This window comes from Gigantopelta aegis, chromosome 6, assembly GCF_016097555.1.
Source record: "Gigantopelta aegis isolate Gae_Host chromosome 6, Gae_host_genome, whole genome shotgun sequence".
Lineage (NCBI taxonomy): Eukaryota > Metazoa > Mollusca > Gastropoda > Neomphalida > Peltospiridae > Gigantopelta > Gigantopelta aegis.
Genome location: NC_054704.1, coordinates 19,076,673 through 19,098,829, shown reverse-complemented (window position 1 = coordinate 19,098,829; position 22,157 = coordinate 19,076,673). Strand labels below are relative to the sequence as shown.

Sequence of the window (22,157 nt, the reverse complement as noted above, 5' to 3'; positions counted from 1 at the left end):
TACATTCTCCAAGGCCCTGATGTCAATTAATATCCCTTTATCTAAAGGTTAATGCACTGCAAGTCAGAAAATCCTCTTAATAAGGATTTTATGTACAATACACTCAATAAAATCACTTGAGATAACATTCAGGTAAAACACACCCAGGGTTCGATTTTATATTGAAAACTGACCAAAGTTGATAAATTGGTAAATAAAGTTGCACTTGAATGACTAAACTCTGATCAACAGTCTGTAATTGCGACATGCATTTGACAAGTCTGTTATGCATTTACTAGACTTATCGGGGATTGACGTCTTCAGATGTACATTCACTGCTGACAGACCAGTCAGGTGGCGGTTAATCTGCCTAATTATAATGGCTGGATGGTGCATATTCATTCAGTTTCTATGCTGTTTGTGGTAGATGTTTGATAAACTGAAAAGCCTGGTTTGGGTGTTCAGGGCAACACAGGATTTTATCGCCATCCTGGACTGTTGACGAGATAACTTTGCATACTAACGTAAATATCTTTATGAAGGAACTGATAATTGAAAATACTGACCATTGTTGCTTTAGTGGAGCATTTTCACAGCTGATACTTACATGTTTGAACAATATTAATTAGTTAATAGATAATTAAAAATAAAATGAATGCTACATATGCAAAAGATTTCCAACTTACTGTCTATCACTACTTTTACCATAAAGTGAAGGGATACTGTAATACTGCTGTTTGCCGCTCTCTGTGTGAGGGCAGGACATAGCCAAGTGGTAAACTGCTCACCAGATGCATGGTTTGTCTAGGATCGATACCCATCGGTAGGCCCATTGGGCTATTACTCACTCTAGCCAGTGTACCACAACTAGTATATCAAAGACTGTGGTATGTGATATCTTGTCTGCAGGATGGTGCATATAAAAGATCCATTAGTAACTACTAATGAAAAAATATACAGATTTCCTCTCTAAAACTATTATATCAAAATTATGAAATGTTTGTCATCCAATAGCTGATGATTAATAAATAAATGTGCTCTAGTGGTGTCATTAACCAAATAAACTTTAACTGTGTGTGTGTGTGTGTGTGCGCACATGCACATTCATGAGCATGTTTCTGTGTGCACTGTTTAGTTTCCATTATTTTTACTGACACCAGCCATGTACCATATGAATTTTATGAACTTCATACAAGGAAGAAGCATCTGTAGAATGTGTCTTTGGGAAAAGGGGGAGAGGGTCATTTACTAAAAGGTCATGCTTTTTATGCAGTTTAATACAAATCATAATCTTTTACCTTAGAGCTGTCATGCTTTCCAGGTTGCTGGGTCAGATGAGAGTGGCAGTCCTCCAGGTAAAGTAGGAAAGACGTATTGCCTGGGATGTGGCTATCCTAATTATTAAAAAACAAGATCATTTTCACTCTGCTTGTGCATATGTTAATGAATTTGTCATTCAGATGTAATCCGTTAAAACATAAATATCTGCTAAATATACTTCCTTGCAGAGTTGATATTTCATATATTTAAGCAAAAATATTGTTAGTAATGCATTAATCAGTAGGGCAATAATGTGTTAACAGATTATTATTGTTATGTTTCACCTAGCTGATATTGTAATACCAACCTGAGTATTGGTTGTAAGTTTTGAAATACAGTATCTATATTTATGCATTGTTAATTCTGAAAAACATCACTACCAAATACATGTATTAAGATCATCTTTAATTATAGCATGTTCAGGATGGTGACCGATCGTGTTGCTCACTATACTTGTTTTTGAGCCTAACATTAAATAAATGTGATATTATAGAAGACGATGATACCAGTCATGTTCATGAGTTCAAATGCCCAAACGCCACAGATTCCACTATACTATTTTTGTTTTGACACTTGCATACAGGTAATTTACTAATAATCTAAGAGTACTCTGTTAAAATCCATCTTAGGAGATATTTTAAGAATGTAGTAAAAGGTTAATAATACAACCATAGTATTCAATGTTTGCCAGTTAGTTTTTAATAATATATTTACTTTCACAATCTCTTTTAAGCACATATTCATCATGTTGTAATTTTCCAGCACACCCTTTAATAGAATATTTGATAAGAAATATGTCATAAGATTATGCTTATCATAATCATTATTTACCAAAGTTCTTTTCAGTGAAATCTTGCCACTGGTCTAGACATGCCAAACTCATCCCACTTATGGCAATACTTTAATAGCCCTGTTCTCATTGGATGAGTTGGTGTATTTGCTTTAATAGCTTGCCCAGCTAGGGTTGATTGACAGGCAAGTGGGTGTGTATTTTGACACGTTTCTTCATCTGACCACTTAAGTTTGGATACTTATAGCAATTGAAATTGTATTGGAAGTCAGTTACATGCTTCCAGAATTCACTGTTATTTGATGTCTTTCTTTGTGCATTCCTTGATTTCATTGTTGAGACTTTGACAAAAAGGAACCTACCGAAAACGGTAAAACATAATAACTGAAAAGGAGCTATACATATTTGTGGAAATACTGTTTAGTACAAAAATAAGAATGGAACATTTCACAGATTTCATTAAACTGAAAATAGTCTGGGTGTTTGCTTTTTTTATTCTTCTAACAGAGATACATGAATCATTGTCATTATCAGACTGTGCTCCAATTGCAAACACTATTGACCGCATCAAGTGTACTGGCCCAAATCTGAAGAACATTCCTACGAGTGCCAAAGCTCTGATAGTGAGTGGGACTTTGTCTAAACGTATTGCTCTCCATAGGCTTCGGAGGAGTGATTTCACTGGCTTGAACTTGATTGAAATATTTATCACTTTCACGGAACTGACAGACATAGATGAAGATTCTTTTCAAGACTTGAAACAACTGCGAAGAGTCATCTTGAAAAACAACAGAATTGTGAAAATCAGCCAAGGAACATTTCAAGGGTTGGATTCTTTGGAAGTGGTAGACCTTTCTGACAATGAATATTGCGAAATAGATTCCGGAACCTTTTCTGGATTGAAAACTTTGAGGCACTTGTATCTTGGAAACATGAAACTGAGATCACTGGAAAAGGCCACATTTCAAGGTTTGCAATCACTCATTGTTTTAGATCTACATGGCAACAGTTTACAGCACATTCAAAAAGATGTAATTTCCAGTCTTCCAAAGCTGCAATCCTTGGACCTATCATCAAACATTTTTAAAACTCTTCCAAAAGTCTTAAAATCAACTTTGTCTCGTCTAAACCATCTTGCTCTGTCAGACAATCCATGGCAATGCAACTGTGATTTAGAGTGGTTGAAAGAGCTTACCAATCTGACTGCCTCTCGAAATTTGTTTCGTCATGCTATGGATTATTCTGACCTGGCAGTTTGCTATGGACCAGACAAACTTCGCTATAGACTTTTAATTGATGTACCCAAATCAGAAATGATTTGTATTCCACCAAAGATCATAACATGTGGTGACCCCTATCAAGTGGCAGAGGGAAGCAGTCTTATAATACATTGTCAGACGGAAGGAGATCCATTTCCCAAATTCACCTGGCAGTCTCCCTCAGGCCTGACCATTGATACCACGAAGCATACTGATGGATACATAGCTACCGATAATGGAACACTGGTTGTATCAGCAGCAGACGTAGCAAGTGATGGTCAGTGGTCAGTGTCAGCTGTTAACAGTAGAGGAAATGACAGCAAGTCATTTCAAGTTGGTGTTCTTCTCTCGACAACCTTGAAAACTACAGAGCTGACTATGAAAACAGCAGAGCCGTCAACCATGAAAAGTATGGATGCGACCACCATCACAGTGAAGGCAGGGGAGAAGGAACAAAAGGCTTGTGATCCGATGATGCTGATTGCTGTAGGTGCAGGCTCCGGGGGTGGGGTTTTTGTTATTCTTATTATGACTGTGGCCTATTTTCTTTATCGCCAAAGTCATAATAAAGTAAGTCCATCGAGAAAAAAACATGACAAAGGAAAACGAGCTAATGTGGCTTATAAAAGATGACAGAAAAAACCAAAATGAAAAATCTGAAACATTTTACAATGACTCGTTTATTTTTTTATTGTTATGACTGTGGTTTAATATATTAGATGTTAATACAAATAATTTTAATTGAAAAAGAGATAGGTACATTGTTATTTATAATAATGTTTCTCAGAGTTGAATAATTTCAATTAGAAGTTTTTCTGTACCGTAAGTTATTTTTGTTATAAATTTTATCAGTACCATGTAAAGAATTTAGCAATCAGTCTAAAATGTGGATTATACCTTCAATATGTGACCTTAAGTTAATATTAAATATACATTCTATATGGAATTAATATGTTAAAATCATTTTTAATAGCTAGGAAAGTGCAAGATTTAGTTGGTCTTCATACAATAAGCCTATCTTGAAAGACCGCCATTTGTCCAAATTTTGTTTCATTAGACCAGTTTTTTAAAGAACTGGTACAGACATAAAATGTTTTAAATCATATAATTTCCAATTTCTATAAAATGGATGAAAATAAAATGTACCAATTATATTGATACTTGTGTATATAAATGTATATATTTTAAAGTGAACTTTTTACATTTATTTATTTGGGGATGTAACAAAAATGATCACTTGTATGTGTTGGAGAGTAGGATGTTAGTTTGTCTAAACAAACCACCCTTGGAATAAAAGCTAAATTATTTAGATGAATTTGCATTTTTATATAATTCTACTTGACATAAAAAAAAAAAGTGCAAAAAAACAAACAAAATATTACGATTTCTGCGACAGCTTTTAGTTACTCCATTTTGTTAACATGCTTGTCGTCAGCTTTCTACATTATTTTTGTATATAAAAAATATTGTCATTATTTATTTGCAGATTGGTATCAGCATTTTGTGCATACATTTACCTGTGTTGACAGATGTGATAACTTTTAACTAAATTTGTTTTTCATTTTGTTCTTAAATGTAAAAAAATTTGGTGTGAAAAATAAAAATGATTTAAAACATATGAAGAATCTAATGGAATCTTCTTGTATTGAAAGGAATATACATCAGCATTCTAATAATTTACTTAAAAACAATTGCATAGCCAACTTAAAAAATAAATAAAAAATCCAAAATGAAAAAATCCAAAAATAAAACATATATGAAAAACCCCCGCAAAACCCACCACACCCCAAAAAATCCCATCCCAAGATTCTTTGACTTTTATTTTATTATTTTATTTCAGCATTACATAATAAATAAAGCATAAATATTAAGATGCTTTTTTCTTTTTGATAGGATGGCCTTGGTGTTATTTTACTGATTCATTTTCTTAATAAATGATGATCCTAACTGTTTTGTCTGTTGTTTTTAAATCAGCATGATTCATTTTTAACTGACTTAGTGGCACATGATATCTTCAGTATACTGGGTATAAGTTACTTACAACAATCCATAATAAAGTTTTATTATATTTTTGACTGGCACTATGACAACCCTTGTGCTATCCTTTGCCTTCCTCTCCCTTTCTTAGCCAGTTCACCCTTCAGGGCAATACATGTGTACTGTATTTGTTGGTGCCAAGTGGTAATTTCCACTGTCAATAGTCAATTTTCTTACTTATAAATGAATGTTTAACAACACCCCAGCACGAAAAATACATTGGCTATTGGGTGTCAAACTATGGTAATACAAACAAATAAGGTGATGATCAACACCAATATAAAAATTCAAGATTTAAATAAAAACAGTGTAAAGAACTGTACAAAAATACAAATATCACAGATAGATACTGACTTTTACTCAAAATGTTAATTTGTGCTGTATTGGCCATTCTCAAAGAGAATGTTACACCCCTGCACCACGGTGAGGTTACAGCACGCGCAGGGGTTGATAATATGATGCTAGTTTTTTAAAACACTAACTGTATTTATTTCTTGATTTGACATTTCTATTTTTATAATGTTGGCTAGCCACATTACTTGGTCATTCATTTTCAGTCTCATCAAGTGCCACATGACTGGTATATCAAACTTGCAGGGTTTCTGCCAGAGGGTAAAAAGGGTATGGCACCATACCAAAATGTTTTTGCAGATTTAATTTTTTTATGTTAACCTTTTGACAAAATTAATGACTCTTATCATTACTGTATGATTTTCTTAACCCTAATTCTAAACTTAACCCATTTTCTTTCTCGGGGAAGCCCCCCCATACCCCCTGTTGACTGGTTGCATTCAATTCCATAGCGCCATACCCAAAAATTTCTTTCTGGCATAAACAATGCAAAGGCAGTGGTATATGCTAGTGATGGATATTGCCAAATGTTTGTATTGCGATACATTGCGATACCCCACCCCACCCCACCCTGCCTCCCTACAAAGTAACCACAGAACACTGTCCAAAGTGGTTAGACTTAGTTCACAGCAAACGTTGATCTAAAATGGATGGCCACACGAAACAAGCACTTATCATTGTTGGAAAGACAAGGATTGGGATGTGAAAGTGGACAGCAAAAAAAGTTAAAAGGTAGGAGCTGACAGATCAGAAAAGTATGAGATGGAAATAAAAGGAGAGAAAAGAATAGAGGCAGCGGGGTTTGTTAATCGGAAATAACTTGCAATGCCTGCAAACTCAGGACAGTTCCTTTAACATTTAGTTAATTATGAAATTCCAAAAAGAAAGAAATTACGAAAAAAATATTCTGAATTGTATAGATGTGCATCAGTCATATTTTGTGTATGTCTCCCCCGCCCCTTAAAAAAATTATATTAAAAAAAACTCCCAGTGAACTATTGTTTTCGCAAAGACTGGACATATATATATGTAGTATGTTTATTGCCATTCTAATATGTATGCATGTTTTTTTGTTTTTTCAAAGCATTGCTACATATTAAAACATCAAACACAAATTTGTAATAATTACTATTAATCTAGATGTTTTTGTCATCAACAAAATACATGTACTACAAAAACAGATTACAGTCCTAAATGCAGGCTGTGTAGGAAAACTATTTGATGTGGGGTGTGAGGAAATAAGTGATTTTGTTTTCATTGAATACATTTATAGAGCATCTGAAAACCAGTATGTGTGAGAGAGAGAGAGAGAGAGAGACACACACACACACACACACACACACACACACACACACACACACACACACACACACACACACACACACACACACACACACACACACACACACACACACACACACACACACACACACACACACACACACACATATATATATACATATACATATACATACATACAGAGAGAGACTGTGAGGGAAAGCGAGAGACCGGGAGGGAAAGAGAGAGACAGATTGATTGATTGAGATTTTGTGTTCACAGGACCCACTCCCACTTGGTTACCATGCTTTGTCAAAGCATTTGTATATTGTTTTGTTTGTTGCTGTTTTCTTGTTCTGTAAAAAAAAAACCCCACAAATATCAGTATGACTAAACACATTGCTTTATTCGTTTATCGAACCATCAATCACTGGATACATATCAAATCTCCAGTCACTGCTGATTTCACACATTGCTGTCCCGACACATCCATCAAATGGCAGCCACTTAGAATGGTGTCTGCCTTTGACTAACTAATCATTTACAGAAATGAAGAGCAGCTTACGTAATAGTCTAGAAACAATTTACATTAGTGGGATCCAGACAAATCAGTATTACAAGACATGGCAGATATAATGGTAAATAGGGTCGTTTTTCCTCTCTTACAAGACATGGCAGATATAATGGTAAATAGGGTCGTTTTTCCTCTCTTTCTTTAAGAGTGCTCAATTGGTTGAGTGCTCGCCTAAAGTACTTGCGTCGCAGAATTGAACCACTGCAGTGGATCCATTCAACTGATTGGGGGTTTTCTCGTTCCATCCAGTGCACCACAACTGGTCAAAGACCATGGTGCTTTCTTGTCTGTTGGAAAGTGCATATAAAACACCTGTATTGCTGATGGGAAAATGTAGCGGGTTTCCTCTAATGACTACATGTCAAAATTATCAAATGTTTGACATCCAATAGCCAATAATTAATTAATCAGTGGGCTCTAGTGGTGTTGTTAAACAAAACAAACTTTAAACTTTGTTCAAGAAACAAGTGTTTGTTAGCATTTTCTAAAATTGTGTCTGTTGCTATATTTTTACATTGATTGGCCAAATGGTACTTTTGCCCCTCGAGTGACAATGAGTTGATCTACTTACTACGTAATAAGGAAAAACCCCAAAAGCAATATGTTCAGGTTAAGAACTTCATGAAATCCAAGAAAAGAAATAGCATTCCAAATATACAGTTCATCTTGTAATTCCCATTTATTCAACTATTATAATCTTCACTGCCATACTTTTATTATTTGGTGATTCAAACCTTGTGTTAAAGACAATCGTTCTATTTTAAAATCTGTTCAGAACTTCCTTATAAATAGCAGGAATTTCGAGAATAATTAACCATTCATCATCTAAACTGTTTTCTTTTCTTTTCTTTCACTCTTTCTTCCTGATTTTCATCTTTACTTTCTAACTTTCTGTTTAACCTTCTTAATGGCCATAGTAGAAATAATTTTATTCTTTTGTTTCCATCATCTTGATTTTCTAAATCGATCCCAAACAGCTGTATTTGATTTCAGAATAAATGTTATTTAAACCAAACAGCACGCCCCATATAGTGGTAAATATTGTAATTTTCATCATTAAAAAAGACTGTATATGTGTAACTACAAACTCAGGAGAGTCTCTTTATCACCGATTTCTGATCATTGACCTATAGATTCCTGAGTGAGGGTCGTAGCCCAGTGGAAAAGCATTTATCTGTTTGTTTTGTTTAACGACACCACTAGAGCACATTGATTAATTACTCATCGGCTATTGGATCGATCCCTGTCGGTGGGCCCGTTAGGCTATTTCTTGTTCTAGCCAATGCACCATGACTGGTATATCAAAGGCTGTGGTATGTGCTACTCTGTCTATGGGTGGTATGTGCTACCCTGTTTATGCGATGGTGCATATAAAAGATCCATTGCTACTAATGGAAAAATGTAGCAGGTTTCGTCTCTAAGACTATATGTCAAAGTTACCAAATGTTTGACCTGCAATAGCCGATGATTAATAAAACAATGTGCTCCAGTGATGTCGGTAAACAAAACAAACTTTTAACTTTATAGATTCCTGTTCACCAAATCACACTGGACTGCAGTCATGGTTGCAGGTTCTTATTTTAAATATTTTCATTAATTTTGCATTCATTTCATAATTTGTAAAGGCACATGTATAACTTACCTGAAGTAACAACCATCTTAGTGTAAGTTCAAATACAGGGAACATTTTGTTTTCAAAATCTTGATTAGAGATATTTCTAGTCAATTGAAGATTGATTAGCAACTACTGTTTAATGTTAAAAAATTGTGTAGCGATCTCTGAAAATTTTGTAGCGAATCGCGACACAATACTGAACAAAATGTTCCCTGAAATAAGTAGTTTTGTTTTTGAACAGTATTTAAGAAACTGTAATGGACATTTCATTACTATATGTTTCATACAACAGTGTTCAAAACAAGTACTTGTCAGTTTTTCCTGACAAGTAATAATCTACTGGGACAAGCAAAATATACCTCAGTGGTTGTCCAGCGGACAAGTAAATACATGTATGTATAATACTGTTTCATTTTGATCAAACAAAAACATTGTCCTTGCACTTGAATAAAACTGACAACTTATTTGGACAAGTGAAAATATTGGCAGACAAGTAGATTTCTAGATGTACTTATCCGGTGGATTAGTGAAAAATTCTGCTTATTTCTATTACTGTACAATATACCAATTTTTTATTTCAACTTTGCAGTTAGTTACTGAGTGTTTCAAACATCTGTTATTTAAACATTATGCTTGTAATTTAATGCTTCTATTTAATGTAGTCTATACGGTGACTAAAACATCTTTAATATTTAAATAATAGTACATTTGGTCAATAAGAAATTCATCAAAACAACTGCGGAATTTAGTGAATGTTATTTATTTACTTTAATTTTGTTCAATATCACACACAGTGCAACGTCATAATTAGATTTGATAAGATAATTCTATGGAAAGGCTATAAATATATATAACTGCACCCGATGAAACACCAAGGTGGTAGTGACGTGGGTTTAAGTGAGATTTACCCAACCTTATTGACAGCATTTATCATAAAGCATTCAATTTCTCTTTTCATGTGTGATTATTCTCGTATATTCAGATTAAAATGCTTTCAGTATATATCATGTTTATGGACGTGCGTCATTTCTGCTATGGGATTTTTTTTTTTTTTTAAATTGGATGTTATGTCAGATTTGATAATTGTACTTGTAAAAGAAGGAATGGTTGTTTAAAGACATTTAAAGCTACATTTTAAATTATAGCTGTTTGGTGTTTAACACAGAGCTATAGTGATGCTTGGTCTGTACAGTAGAAGAATATATCAGGCAACATTTTTGTTCAATATGTCATTACCATTCACTAAACAAGTTTCAGAGATTACTACACAATTTTAAAACAGTAAATAGTTGTGAATAAACGTTCAATTGACTAGAAAAGACAAGACGGCAAATACAACAACTGTTTTTATTCATGACCTTGTAATCGAATGAAAGTTTTGACCTGGGCAACATAGAGAATGTGGTATGATTATGGTAACTGGGTACTAACGTTTATTTTTTGAAATTATTTCTTTAATAAAAAATAAATCATTATAATAATCAATCTTTCATGAAGATATTTTCCCCCAAATCAAATACTTTTCCCCAGCTCTCTGGTTATTGATACAGTCAATTCATTTCAACTTATTTTCGTGCTTATATCCAATTAAGGTTCAAGCATACTGCCCTGGGCACACACCTCAGCTATCTGGGCTGTCTGTCCAGGACAGTGAGTTAATTATTAGTTTGGTTAGTGGTTAGTGAGAGAGAAGAGGGTTTAGTGGCCTTAAACCTACCCATTGAGCCCTTAAGTACTCACTCTGGGTTGGAGCTGGTACCGGGCTGCGAACCCTGTACCTACCAGTCTGTAGTGTGATGGCTTAACCACTGCACCACCCATGCCGGTTACAGTCAATATGGTTTTTGAAACGAAATATACCAGTAGCTTAGGATTTCAAGCCAGATCAAAATAGTGAATAGTGATCAATGTAGTTCATATGATCTTCTCTTGAATAGTGACGTAATTTGTATGATTTCCTCCATCTGCTCTATAGTGCATGTACAGAAACCATTAAAATGACGTCACATATAAGGTGCTCTTGTTTTCGGATGCAAGTTGGAATGTTCAACGTAGGTATTTTGTAAGATGCTTTGCAACACTTTTGTGAAAGCACAAGTAGAAATAACACATTATACTCGCTATTGGGAGTACAAAGTATACAGTAAAATAGATTTCTTACATGCCCGTTGGTGGGAACATCATTCGTTATTTATGATAACACATATGTGTTAACACACATGCATTTGATAACATTTTAAAGACATATGACTGACTGCTACTAGGTGATGACCAGGTCACCAATGCCATACCATCCAGTGAATAAAACCCATGGTCGAATTGATCACTCTGTGACTTTTCAAGTTAACCTGAAATTGATTTGTCTGTGATGCTAGGGCCATACATAGGTTTTAGTAGGAAAAGGTGTTTAAATTTATTTTAAAACTGTTTTCTGAAGATATGTAAGAAATAGAATACATGTACTACATCTGTGTCCGTTAGATACTATTTATCTTACAACTCATTGTTTAAAAACTTATCCATTTTGCTTGTTGGATATGTTTTCAAACAAGTCGTGAGATAAACGGTACCTAATGGCCACTCATGTAGTATTTTCTATTTAAACTGTATATATCTGTATATCCTAACTGTACAGATTGGTCAGTTCTAGTATGCTAAAAGATATGCCAACTCTATCAACAATATAATCTTGGTATGATGTAGCCTACATGGTTTGCCTAATAGTTCACTACTTAAAATTGTCTACATTTGAGAAAGTGGTCATTGTAATTGGTAGGCAGTCACACATGTAATGCATCATTTCACTTAACAGCTAGCGTACGGGTTAACAACCTGAGATTAAAAATATTTGGCAAAATAATCAATGGACTTATTTTAACTACTGAATATATCATTAACAAATTATTCATGCAAATCTAGTATGGTAACAACGGTTTGTCTTCATTAGAACTTGGGGACGAGATGTACCCCATCAGCGGGTCCATACATTGGGCTATTTTTCGCTCCAGCCAGTTCACCACGACTGGTACATCAAAGGCTGTGGTATGTACTATCCTGTCTATGGGATGAAGCATATAAAAGATCCGTTGCTGCTAATCGGAAAGAGTAGCCCATTGCGTGGCGGCAGTGGGTTTCCTTCCTCAATATCAGTGTGGTCCTTAACCGTATGTCTGATGTCATATAACTGTAAATAAAATGTGTTGAGTGTGTCATTAAATAAAGCATTTCCTTCTTTCATTTTGTAAAGCAGGCCAGATTATTTTGGTCTCATACATACATCTATTCAATACATATGTAAAATATTTTCCTTATACCACCATAGCCTAAAAACTCATTTACATTATTCAAGTTATGCAGTGCTCATCTATAAATATTAATATTTTAATTATGCTAACAAAGCCTCAACATTATATATATTTTTTATGTTCTTTGGTTATTTCCGATACAAAAATCCTGTCAATTGAAAAACTAGTGTTTTAAAGGTGTCAAACTTCCTGGTTTTCTTGTACTGTACCACAGGGTTGGCAAGTACAGGTTACCACAAGGACAAAAATGACATTAACATTTGTCTTCCATAAATATTTCTGATCTTGGGGGTGCATTTCAAAGTCCACAGCAATTGTAACTGTCAGATGCAAGGTATATTAGAGAGAGAGAGTGTTTACTCGTATTGACATAGAATTGTCGTGATTAAACATAGTCATAAGCAAATTTAGCCTTTCCGTCATGACGCAACTAGTGCTAATGGAATGTGAGTGTTAGATACCCGTACTGGTAGTTGGCAATTTGGCAATAAAAAAAAAAAAAAAAAGAAGATTATGTTCTAATGAAACGAACTTGCTTTTCTTTCTTTTTTTTATTGCATTATGAAGTGTGTGTGTGTGTGTGTGTGTGTGTGTGTGTGTGTGTGTGTGTGTGTGTGTGTGTGTGAGAGATTTAAGTGGGAAAATTCATATAAAATATTTTTAAAGTTTTGTTTAACAACACCACTAGAGCACATTGATTTAGTCATTATCAGCTACATTTGGTAATTTTAACATAGCCATAGAGAGGAAACCCACTACATTTTTCCATTAGTAGTAAGGTATCTTTTATATGCACCATCCCACAAACAGGATAGCACATACCACAGCCTTTAATATATCAGTTGTGGTGCACTGGCTGGAACGAATAATAGCCCAATGGGCCCACCAACGAAATTCATACAAAAGATCCCTTGTGGTAAAAAATGCTTTGGCAATCAGGCTGTAGGCATATATTGATGTGTCCACTTTTATACCAGTAGTAATACTCTGTCATACTTATTTTGATAACCGATTTGATTTACAATAAATATTCCTAAGAGTGAATATTATCTACATTAACTTTGAAAGCTTTATGTTTGTTCCTACCTTGGTCCACCCATAAACCTACACCCCCTGTGCTGAGCTAATTAATCTTTTTGATGTGTCATTCTTTGTGCGTTGTGACTTGGTAATCCCAGTTGTGGCGTGGCTGATAAAATATGAAACTTTTTAATATAGCGCAAGATAGGTTTTTGGACATTAATTGTTTTTTCCTTTGTGTTGGTTGTCATCTTAAGTGATATGGTAAATTGGGTGGTAAGTGTTGCACAATAACAAGAATACAATGTATAACATATTGCTATTAAAGCTTTCATGTTACAGTGATGTACAGTCAAATCTGCTCAAGCGACCACCTCTTTTATATGCAGTACAATCTCATTAGGTCGAACTCGGAAGGTTCGAATACACCACAACGCTTGAACCAAAAATGAAATCCTGAGTTACACTTGCACTTTGTTGACCAAATGGTTAGGTCGAACTACCCGATGGGTATAACACTTTCTCGAGTTCGAGCTAACGTGATTCAACTGTATCTGTTTTAAGAATTAATTTTACAAGTACAAATTGACATGTTTTATGTAACCAGCTGTGTTAAGTGATTGTTTTATACAGATTTGGCTTATGTAATAATTGGACAGGATGTAAAGTCAGCAGTTAAAAGATTGCTTAATTTGTCTCAGGTTTCCATGTAGTGAAAACCCCCAGAATTATGGGGCAAAGTTATTACTTTGGATCCTTGTCTCAACAAGGCGATTTTAAAAAATATTATTCATTTCGGTTAGGACCAAGTCCAGTTTTGAATTTATTTTTTTAACTCGGCAAAAATTGTTCCTATTTTTATGAGTGAGGTGTAGCTTAGTGGTATCTAGAGTCCTTGTCTGAGATGTGATGGGTCATTGACATAGTATACATTGCTGTAGTCATGCAGTACTCCTTGATTCTGCTTTCAGAATACGTGCTATTCTTTCTGGAAAAACTGGATAGAAAGATCCAAATGGTGGCAGTGGGGTTTTTTAATCTTAAATTCTAGACCAAGTACCGCTCTATTTCAGGAAGTACTGAAGTCCAACTCTGAAGATTTTTTCACAGTTGCCATTCGGCCTCATGGAATATTTGGACCAGGCGACCCTCACCTTGTACCAACAACTGTGGAGCTGGCTAAGGCGGGCAAAACCAAGTTTATTATAGGGTTTGTATTATCCTAAATCTTGTGCCTACAACAGGCGTGCGCTACAACAGCTTGTTCTGAATGTGCACGTAAAACCCTATGACCTGACCTGATCTTAAAGCTATCAAGCAAAAATATTCATATTATGATACATTCTTTTTTTCTTTTTTAATGTTTGATTGTATAGTTCTGAAATTGAAATTATTCTCAGGGACAGTCTTACAAACTAATAGAGAGATATTTTGGATATTTAATTTTTTTTATTAAATTGTTTTGCAATTTAAATGGAAGATTTGAAAGTCTTATCTTGTCCTAGAGTTTTGATCAGATAGTTCTGACATGTTGTACTTTGATTTTCTGGAGCAGTGTTCACAAACCAATAGAAAGATATTTTTAAAATTCAGAATATTTATTAATTTGTTTTAAATTTAAATTGAAAATTTAAAAGTTGTTTTTTTTGTTTGTTTTTTAGAGTTTTGAACTTGGTACTGTAATTCTTTGGGACAGTCTCCACGAACTAATAGAGATATTTGGAAATTTTTAATTTTTGAATTCTTATTGAACTATTAAAGTTTAAATAGAAATTTAACTTTGATGTCGATCTTCTCCAAGAGTTTTGATTAGAAAATTCAGAAATTCCGTACACTGATTCTTAGGGGCAGTCTTCACAAACTAATGAAAGATACAATGAATCTTAACAGACTAATAGTATAGTATTTAAAAAAAAAATGTCTTTCTTCTCCTAGACTTATAAATGAAAACAATTTAAATAAAAAATTTAACTTTGGAAATTGGAAAGTATCTTCCAATAAAGTTTTAAGTTCTTAAGCTTGGTACAGTGACATACTTGGTACAAATGTTGGCTTTGTGTGAATTACCCTGATTGTTCATGTATACCACTGAGTGATTAAGTTTTTATATCATTTCAAGCTGATTGGTAGATGAACAAAGACATTAACATGACTATTCCCAAGTGCTAGAAATCAGTATGTAAACACTGAACAGTGACCAAAAGGATTCCACTACTAACAGCAGTCACAAAATGTGGTATCCAAACTTGATTCTTTTTACGAATCTCAAAATATGTCTTGTACAGTTTTAATTATATAATTCTTAAACTTAGCACATGGATATTCTAAGGTGGTCTGTACAAATTAAAGAATGTTGATCTACTAGTGACAAAATTGAAAATTAAATGGAGGACCGTGAAGCTCCATTAGCGTGCTCATGTCCCACAAGAGGTTCGGGCAGTGTATCCCAGGTCCGATGTCTGGCATGGCCAGTGGTCTGATCTGGGACTTAAATGGCAGAACTATCTTGGCTGATCGGTCTCTTGTTAATATTTCAGTGATGGCAAGAACTTGGTTGATTTCACATTTGTTAAGAATGTTGTCCAAGGTCATATTCTGGCAGCAGAGCATCTTGGCCCAGATTCATCAATTAATGGAAAGGTGGGTATGTTAATGGAAAGGTGGATATGTCATGACTAGAATCATGTACAAAATTGTTTTAGTCAAATAATCAGGGGTGGGACATCTCGGATCTGCGGTTTTCCACTCATGGAACATTGCGTTTCCTCACATTTGAATCGTCCTTTCCGTGGTGGGGCCAAGGGAATCGGTCATGTAAACTTCTGGACCCAGATTTTTAAAGCTATCATAGCGCTACGATATTGTAAAACTGTCCTAAATGATGATGTTACACATCAAATTACATTGTGATGTCATTATGAATCTAAATGCGGCCGCGTTTCTTATTTGGTTTCATTTGCAAAGGGAGGGAGTAAGCTTTAGCCAGTGTCACGATGCAGTGTGGGATATCTGAAGTAAAAATGGCGGTCTGGACCCCTCTAGATTTCCTCTTTTTTTACAGTTCACCAACCCACTGACAATTGGGCTAACCACATAAATGCCATTATTAAAAAATCTTCTTATTTATTATACATTTTTCGACAAAACAGAAAATATCTTGACCAAAAGACCAGATTAATATTCTACAGCTCTTACATATTACCTCACTTAGACTATTGCTCCACAATTTGGGAACCTGTTCAAAACATTCTATAGGAAAACTTCAAAAAAAATCCAAAATCAAGCTGCAAGACTTATTACTGAAAAAAGCAAAGAAATGTCCACTGCAGAAATAATTAGCTCTCTCAAATGGCTTAAAATCAAAGAGAGAATTGACTTTAGAACCTGCCAGTTTGTCTACAAAGTCCTCAACAAACTATCTCCATCATATCTAGAAACAATGTTTCAAACAACTTCAGAAATTCACTCCTTAAATCTGAGGTCAACTCAACATAATCACCTTTATGAATTAAAACCAAGAAAAGAATTTTATCGCCATAGTTTTTCATGCAGGGGAACTAAACTGTGGAACACACTACCTTCAAAGATAAAATATTCTCAATCCCTCGCCTCATTCAAATCCAGTTATTTTAAGCACTATTCAAATAATAATCAATTTTAAGATATACCTTTGTTGTTGATTTTGTGTTTGTTAAAATAATTATGATGTATTGAGTTATCACTGACTCAAGTTTCTTAACAAATTGATTTAAATATTATTTATATATTCATAATATGTGCTATTGTTCCTCATGCTATACATATTACATGTATGTTGATGTTGTTTCTTTGAATGTATGTATGTATAATATCATGTATAGATTAGAGAGGGCCTCATGGGAGACCAGTCACCTTGTACTGAATGTGTTTACCCTCTGAAAATAAAGAATTTTATTATTATTATTATTATTATGTACAAAATTGTTTTAGTCAAATAATCAGGGGTGGGATATCTCGGATCTGCGGTTTTCCACTCATGGAACATTGCGTTTCCTCACATTTGAATCGTCCTTTCCGTGGTGGGGCCAAGGGAATCGGTCATGTAAACTTCTGGACCCAGATTTTTAAAGCTATCATAGCGCTACGATATTGTAAAACTGTCCTAAATGATGATGTTACACATCAAATTATATTGTGATGTCATTATGAATCTAAATGCGGCCGCGTTTCTTATTTGGTTTCATTTGCAAAGGGAGGGAGTAAGCTTTAGCCAGTGTCGCGATGCAGTGTGGGATATCTGAAGTAAAAATGGCGGTCTGGACCCCTCTAGATTTCCTCTTTTTTTACAGTTCACCAATTCCCACCCCTGAATAATTAATTTTGGGCTCATGATATATATACATGTAAATACATACACTTGTACAGGGTATGTATACAGGAAAACTTATCTCTGAATTTGTTGTTTGTTTTAAATGTAGAGTTATACGACAATTGACCTACTGTTGGATCTTATGTGTGACTTGAAAAAAACATTTCAGTACCATAAACCATTTTACAATCATTTTAGTCCTGCCCAGAGAAAAAAGTTTGTTTTGTTTAATGACACCACTAGAGTACATTGATCTATTAATCATTGGCTATTGGATGTCGGTTTAACGTTTCTGGTAATGGTTTCGTCAACTTTTGCATTTAGCTCCATTAATTTTTTGCATTTAGGTCTCACTACACAGATGTCATCTGCCATTGAAACCCATATTAAATTGCCCAACTTCAAACGAAGATTGGCAGTTGAATGAGTTCTCGTTGGCATTAACAACATACACCATTGCGAACATACATTATATAAGCATTTATTTTCACTCTAAAATTGGGAACATTTCTGTCTCAGTTTTTTGCTATATGACCGCATCTGACCGTAGTACCGGTCCGAACAGGTGGTTCATTAACTGATTCACTCCGGCTGTCTCTTGCGCTATATACCCATGTCCCAAAAGATTGATACACAATAATTATTACAAAATAACATGGGCAAAATACAGCCAGAAGGCTCACCATTAAACATACATATTGTTTTAATTCTTCACCATTTCCTAAAAGTGAATATGTGAACCATAACATGTGTCCTAATTAGGAACTATAGTGGACCGTGATGAATGAGCTCTCACCCGGAAGTGATCTGTGTCACAAATATAAAATCCTTGATAAGTGAAACCTGGTTTATAGTTGCACTTATTGACCTCAATGCTTGTTAAATTTTGTTTTTAATTTATTTTTATTTTTTATTATTATTAATATAAATGTAAATATAAAGAGACAATTGAACATTTATTTTATGAGTGTTGCTATGTTAAAGAATTTTGGAAAGATATTACAAACTGGATATTCAATACTATAGAAGAGTGCATAATTATAGATAAACATATTGCCATTTTGGGTCTGCTTAAAAAAACAAATACATATGCAATAAATTGGTTAATTATTAACATAAAATATTATATTTATTCCATGAAAATACAAAAACAAAAATTAAACTTCTCTGCCTTAAAAACTATAATTAAAGAAAAGTTGGAAACTGAAAAATGTATCTTATATAAAAATGGTAATTATGAAGATTTCAAGACAATATGGGAGCAGTGGTATAATTTATTTCAAACATCATAAAAATGTATTAAATCTATCAAATATTGAGATATATTTATTTCTAAAATACCTTCTTCCCACTTTATACTCCTTCACACATCTTTTTATAATACTTTCTTGTATCAATACTAATTCCGTACATAACATCTCCTTTTTCTTCTTTTTTTCCTTCTTGGACCCAGAAAATAATAATAAAAAAATAAAAATTAATAAAAAAAACCCAAACAAACAAAATATCAACAACAACAATATACATGGATTTTATCTATTAGTGTGTATATATTTTGCCATTTATATGTATGTATATAAAACTGTGTATATCATATGAAATTTAAAAAATATTTTGAGACAGTGAGCTCAGGGCACCCCAACCCTGACACTGCCTTTTTATATTCTGGGGACAATAAAATTTAAAAAAAACAAAAACAAATTAATATAAATGTACTAGCATTTAGTTTGATGTTTTGCATTTAGGTCCATTTAGCACAAACTGTAAGTCCTGCATCATTGAAACTTGGTTTATAGTTGTATCTATGAATGTTTTTCTCGGTGCATCTTAAATTTTGCTTTTAGTTTTAAAATTATTAGTTATTATATGATTTCATCAAAATTCTTCCTTCTTGTTTTGGCAGGCTTATTTCTTGACAAATGACGAACCACTGTTTTTCTGGACTTTCATGACAAAGATTATTGTCGGACTCGGCTACGATGCCCCGAAGTACAACATACCATATGGTGTACTCTATGTCCTTGCTCTCATCATTCAGATATTTTGTTTCTTGCTGAAACCGTTAAAGGACATCCAGCCGACCTTAACACCAATGAAAGTAGCACTGGCAGGAACGCATCACTTTTATTGCTGTGAGAGAGCCAAAGCTGAACTTGGTTACAAACCAGCTGTGTCAGTTGAAGATGGAATTTATATAACTCTAGAGCATTTTTCTTATTTAAAAAGTGGGGCCAAGACGAAAAAATGATATCGTGATACATTTAAAAATTCAGAATATGAAAAACTCATATTGAATAATAATCATTTTTAAAATCATTTTCTTCAAAATATTAGAATCCCAAATTTAATGTTTGAAGATGCTTGACTTCACCCTACATATTAGTTGATTTTTATTTATTTGGGGGGTTGAGGGAGTTGGGTCCGAAAATATTTAGTAATTAGTAATTTTGTGAAAGGAGACTAACATATCCAGTCTGGAATATTGATACTAAAAATAACCAAATTGGAGTTAGGAATAAAAAGGAGCAATGTTGGTAGGGTGAAGTTGACAGACAAAGCCGTATTGTTTTAACATTGACTTTATTGTTGACTTTTTTTTATGTGCCTAAAGTATAAGATTGCAATCTGATTGATGCATTTGCAAAAACATGCAAATATTTATGAAGTCCTATGATACTATTTATTTAGTGCACCGGTACAATGTGATGTATTTTAAATATCAAGTCATTAATTTTGTCTCATGTTTAAACTTCGCTAGAAGCATTGCATATAAAAAATGTACCGGTATTCAATTACATGAGTCCAGTAAGATAAATTAAGTTTAATTCAGCTTGATCTAGTGTTGGGAATCAGTTTTAATTTCAACATCAAACATCAGTTATAATTGATTTGCACCAACCAATCATCTTTTGATTTTTCAATTGGTTAGAATTATGTGAACTTGATAAGGATTTGAATTATTAGGACCATGCAGCTGTTGTCGTGTTCACAGAAATAGACCCAGCGTTTCACTAATTTTACCTTTAATATCTATTCAGTATCTATTTTCTTGGTGTATATGTGAAAACAAACTCAAACCCCAGGACATCCACAAACATTCTGTGATCTAAACTCTATGAACAGATACACTTAATAATTTTAGTGATAATCAATAGTGGACTTTTATAATCGATTATCACAACTGTAGAGTTCAACCAATCAATTATCCATTATAATGGATCACTGGAACATCACTAGCTTCATATGTGAAACGTTAAATCTTAGTTACTAAATTGTTGCTTTAATAATTAAATATGTGTGTGTGTGTGTGTATATATGTATGTGTGTGTGTGTGTGTGTGTGTGTATATATATATATATATATATATATATATATATATATATACACACAAACACACACGTTGTACACACACACACACACACCGATATATATATATATATGAAGAGTTTCATAGCAAAACGTGATAAACACCACTATAGACACCCAATCCTAAAAACATTTTATTCCAAACCACCATAAACACTATGCCAGTTTGTCTGCAATCTGTGATATATTCTCAGACAATCGTATTGCGTTTTGCTGAAAACTGAATTTGAACTTGTGTTTGTCTATGTGTGAACAGTGTCCGAGTGGTGTTTGCACAATGGTTTTTAATATGGCGTTTATCGTCTTTTGCGATGAAACTTCATCTATACCATTATTATCTAAATGTATTTTTACTATATTTGACATTTTGTATTTGTTAATACACATGTATATAAAATAAATTATTTGAATTTTGAATGTAGTTACAAATTTAATGTGTCTTACAGGACAAGACCTACACATGTAGCTTCTCCTAGCTTCTGTCTATCAATGGGTGCCTGAGTAATTTGCAGGTTTTGGCAAATCTCACGATTCAGTCGGTATTCTTAAGATAACACAATGCAGCCCAGTAAAAGTCACAGTAACATCTATCATGTTATTTTTCTCGTTCCAACCAGTGAACCACAACTGGTCAAAGGGCGTGGTATGTTCTTTTTTTGTCTTTGGGAAGGTGCATATAAAGATCCCTTGCTGCATTAGAAAAAATGTAGCAGGTTTCCTCGGATGACTACGTGTGAGAATTACCAAAATGTCTGACATCCAATAGCCGATGATTAATTAAACAATGTACTCTAAAAGTGTTGTTAAACAAAACAAACTTTAACTGTCATTTTACATAACACCTAAGCGATAAAACCTAATTAAACATAATGCATTAAATTTAAAAATAGCATCTGCAGTATTAAATGAAAGTGA

The 22,157-nt window shown here is 33.8% G+C and overlaps 2 protein-coding genes across 2 annotated transcripts in view; both read left to right on the top strand.

The window, feature by feature from the left end:
- LOC121376237 (sterol-4-alpha-carboxylate 3-dehydrogenase, decarboxylating-like) overlaps positions 1 to 21,659 on the top strand; it is a 43,639-nt gene extending 21,980 nt beyond the window's left edge. Inside the window, exons 5-7 of the mRNA XM_041504054.1 lie at positions 14,602 to 14,738; positions 16,066 to 16,168; positions 19,780 to 21,659. Of these exons, the coding sequence (XP_041359988.1) occupies positions 14,602 to 14,738; positions 16,066 to 16,168; positions 19,780 to 20,124 (585 nt within the window). The 3' untranslated portion in view covers positions 20,125 to 21,659. The remainder of the gene's footprint in view (positions 1 to 14,601; positions 14,739 to 16,065; positions 16,169 to 19,779) is intronic.
- On the top strand, positions 1,743 to 5,573 carry LOC121376236 (immunoglobulin superfamily member 10-like). Its single transcript, XM_041504053.1, has one exon. It carries the CDS (start codon positions 2,527 to 2,529, stop codon positions 3,979 to 3,981), a length of 1,455 nt encoding a protein of 484 aa, XP_041359987.1. The 5' UTR covers positions 1,743 to 2,526; the 3' UTR covers positions 3,982 to 5,573.
- Positions 21,660 to 22,157: the final 498 nt, after the last annotated feature.

Coding starts and splice junctions, on each gene's coding strand:
- LOC121376236 (XM_041504053.1), top strand. CDS start 2,527: ATGGAACATTTCACAGATTTCATTAAACTGAAAATAGTCTGGGTGTTT.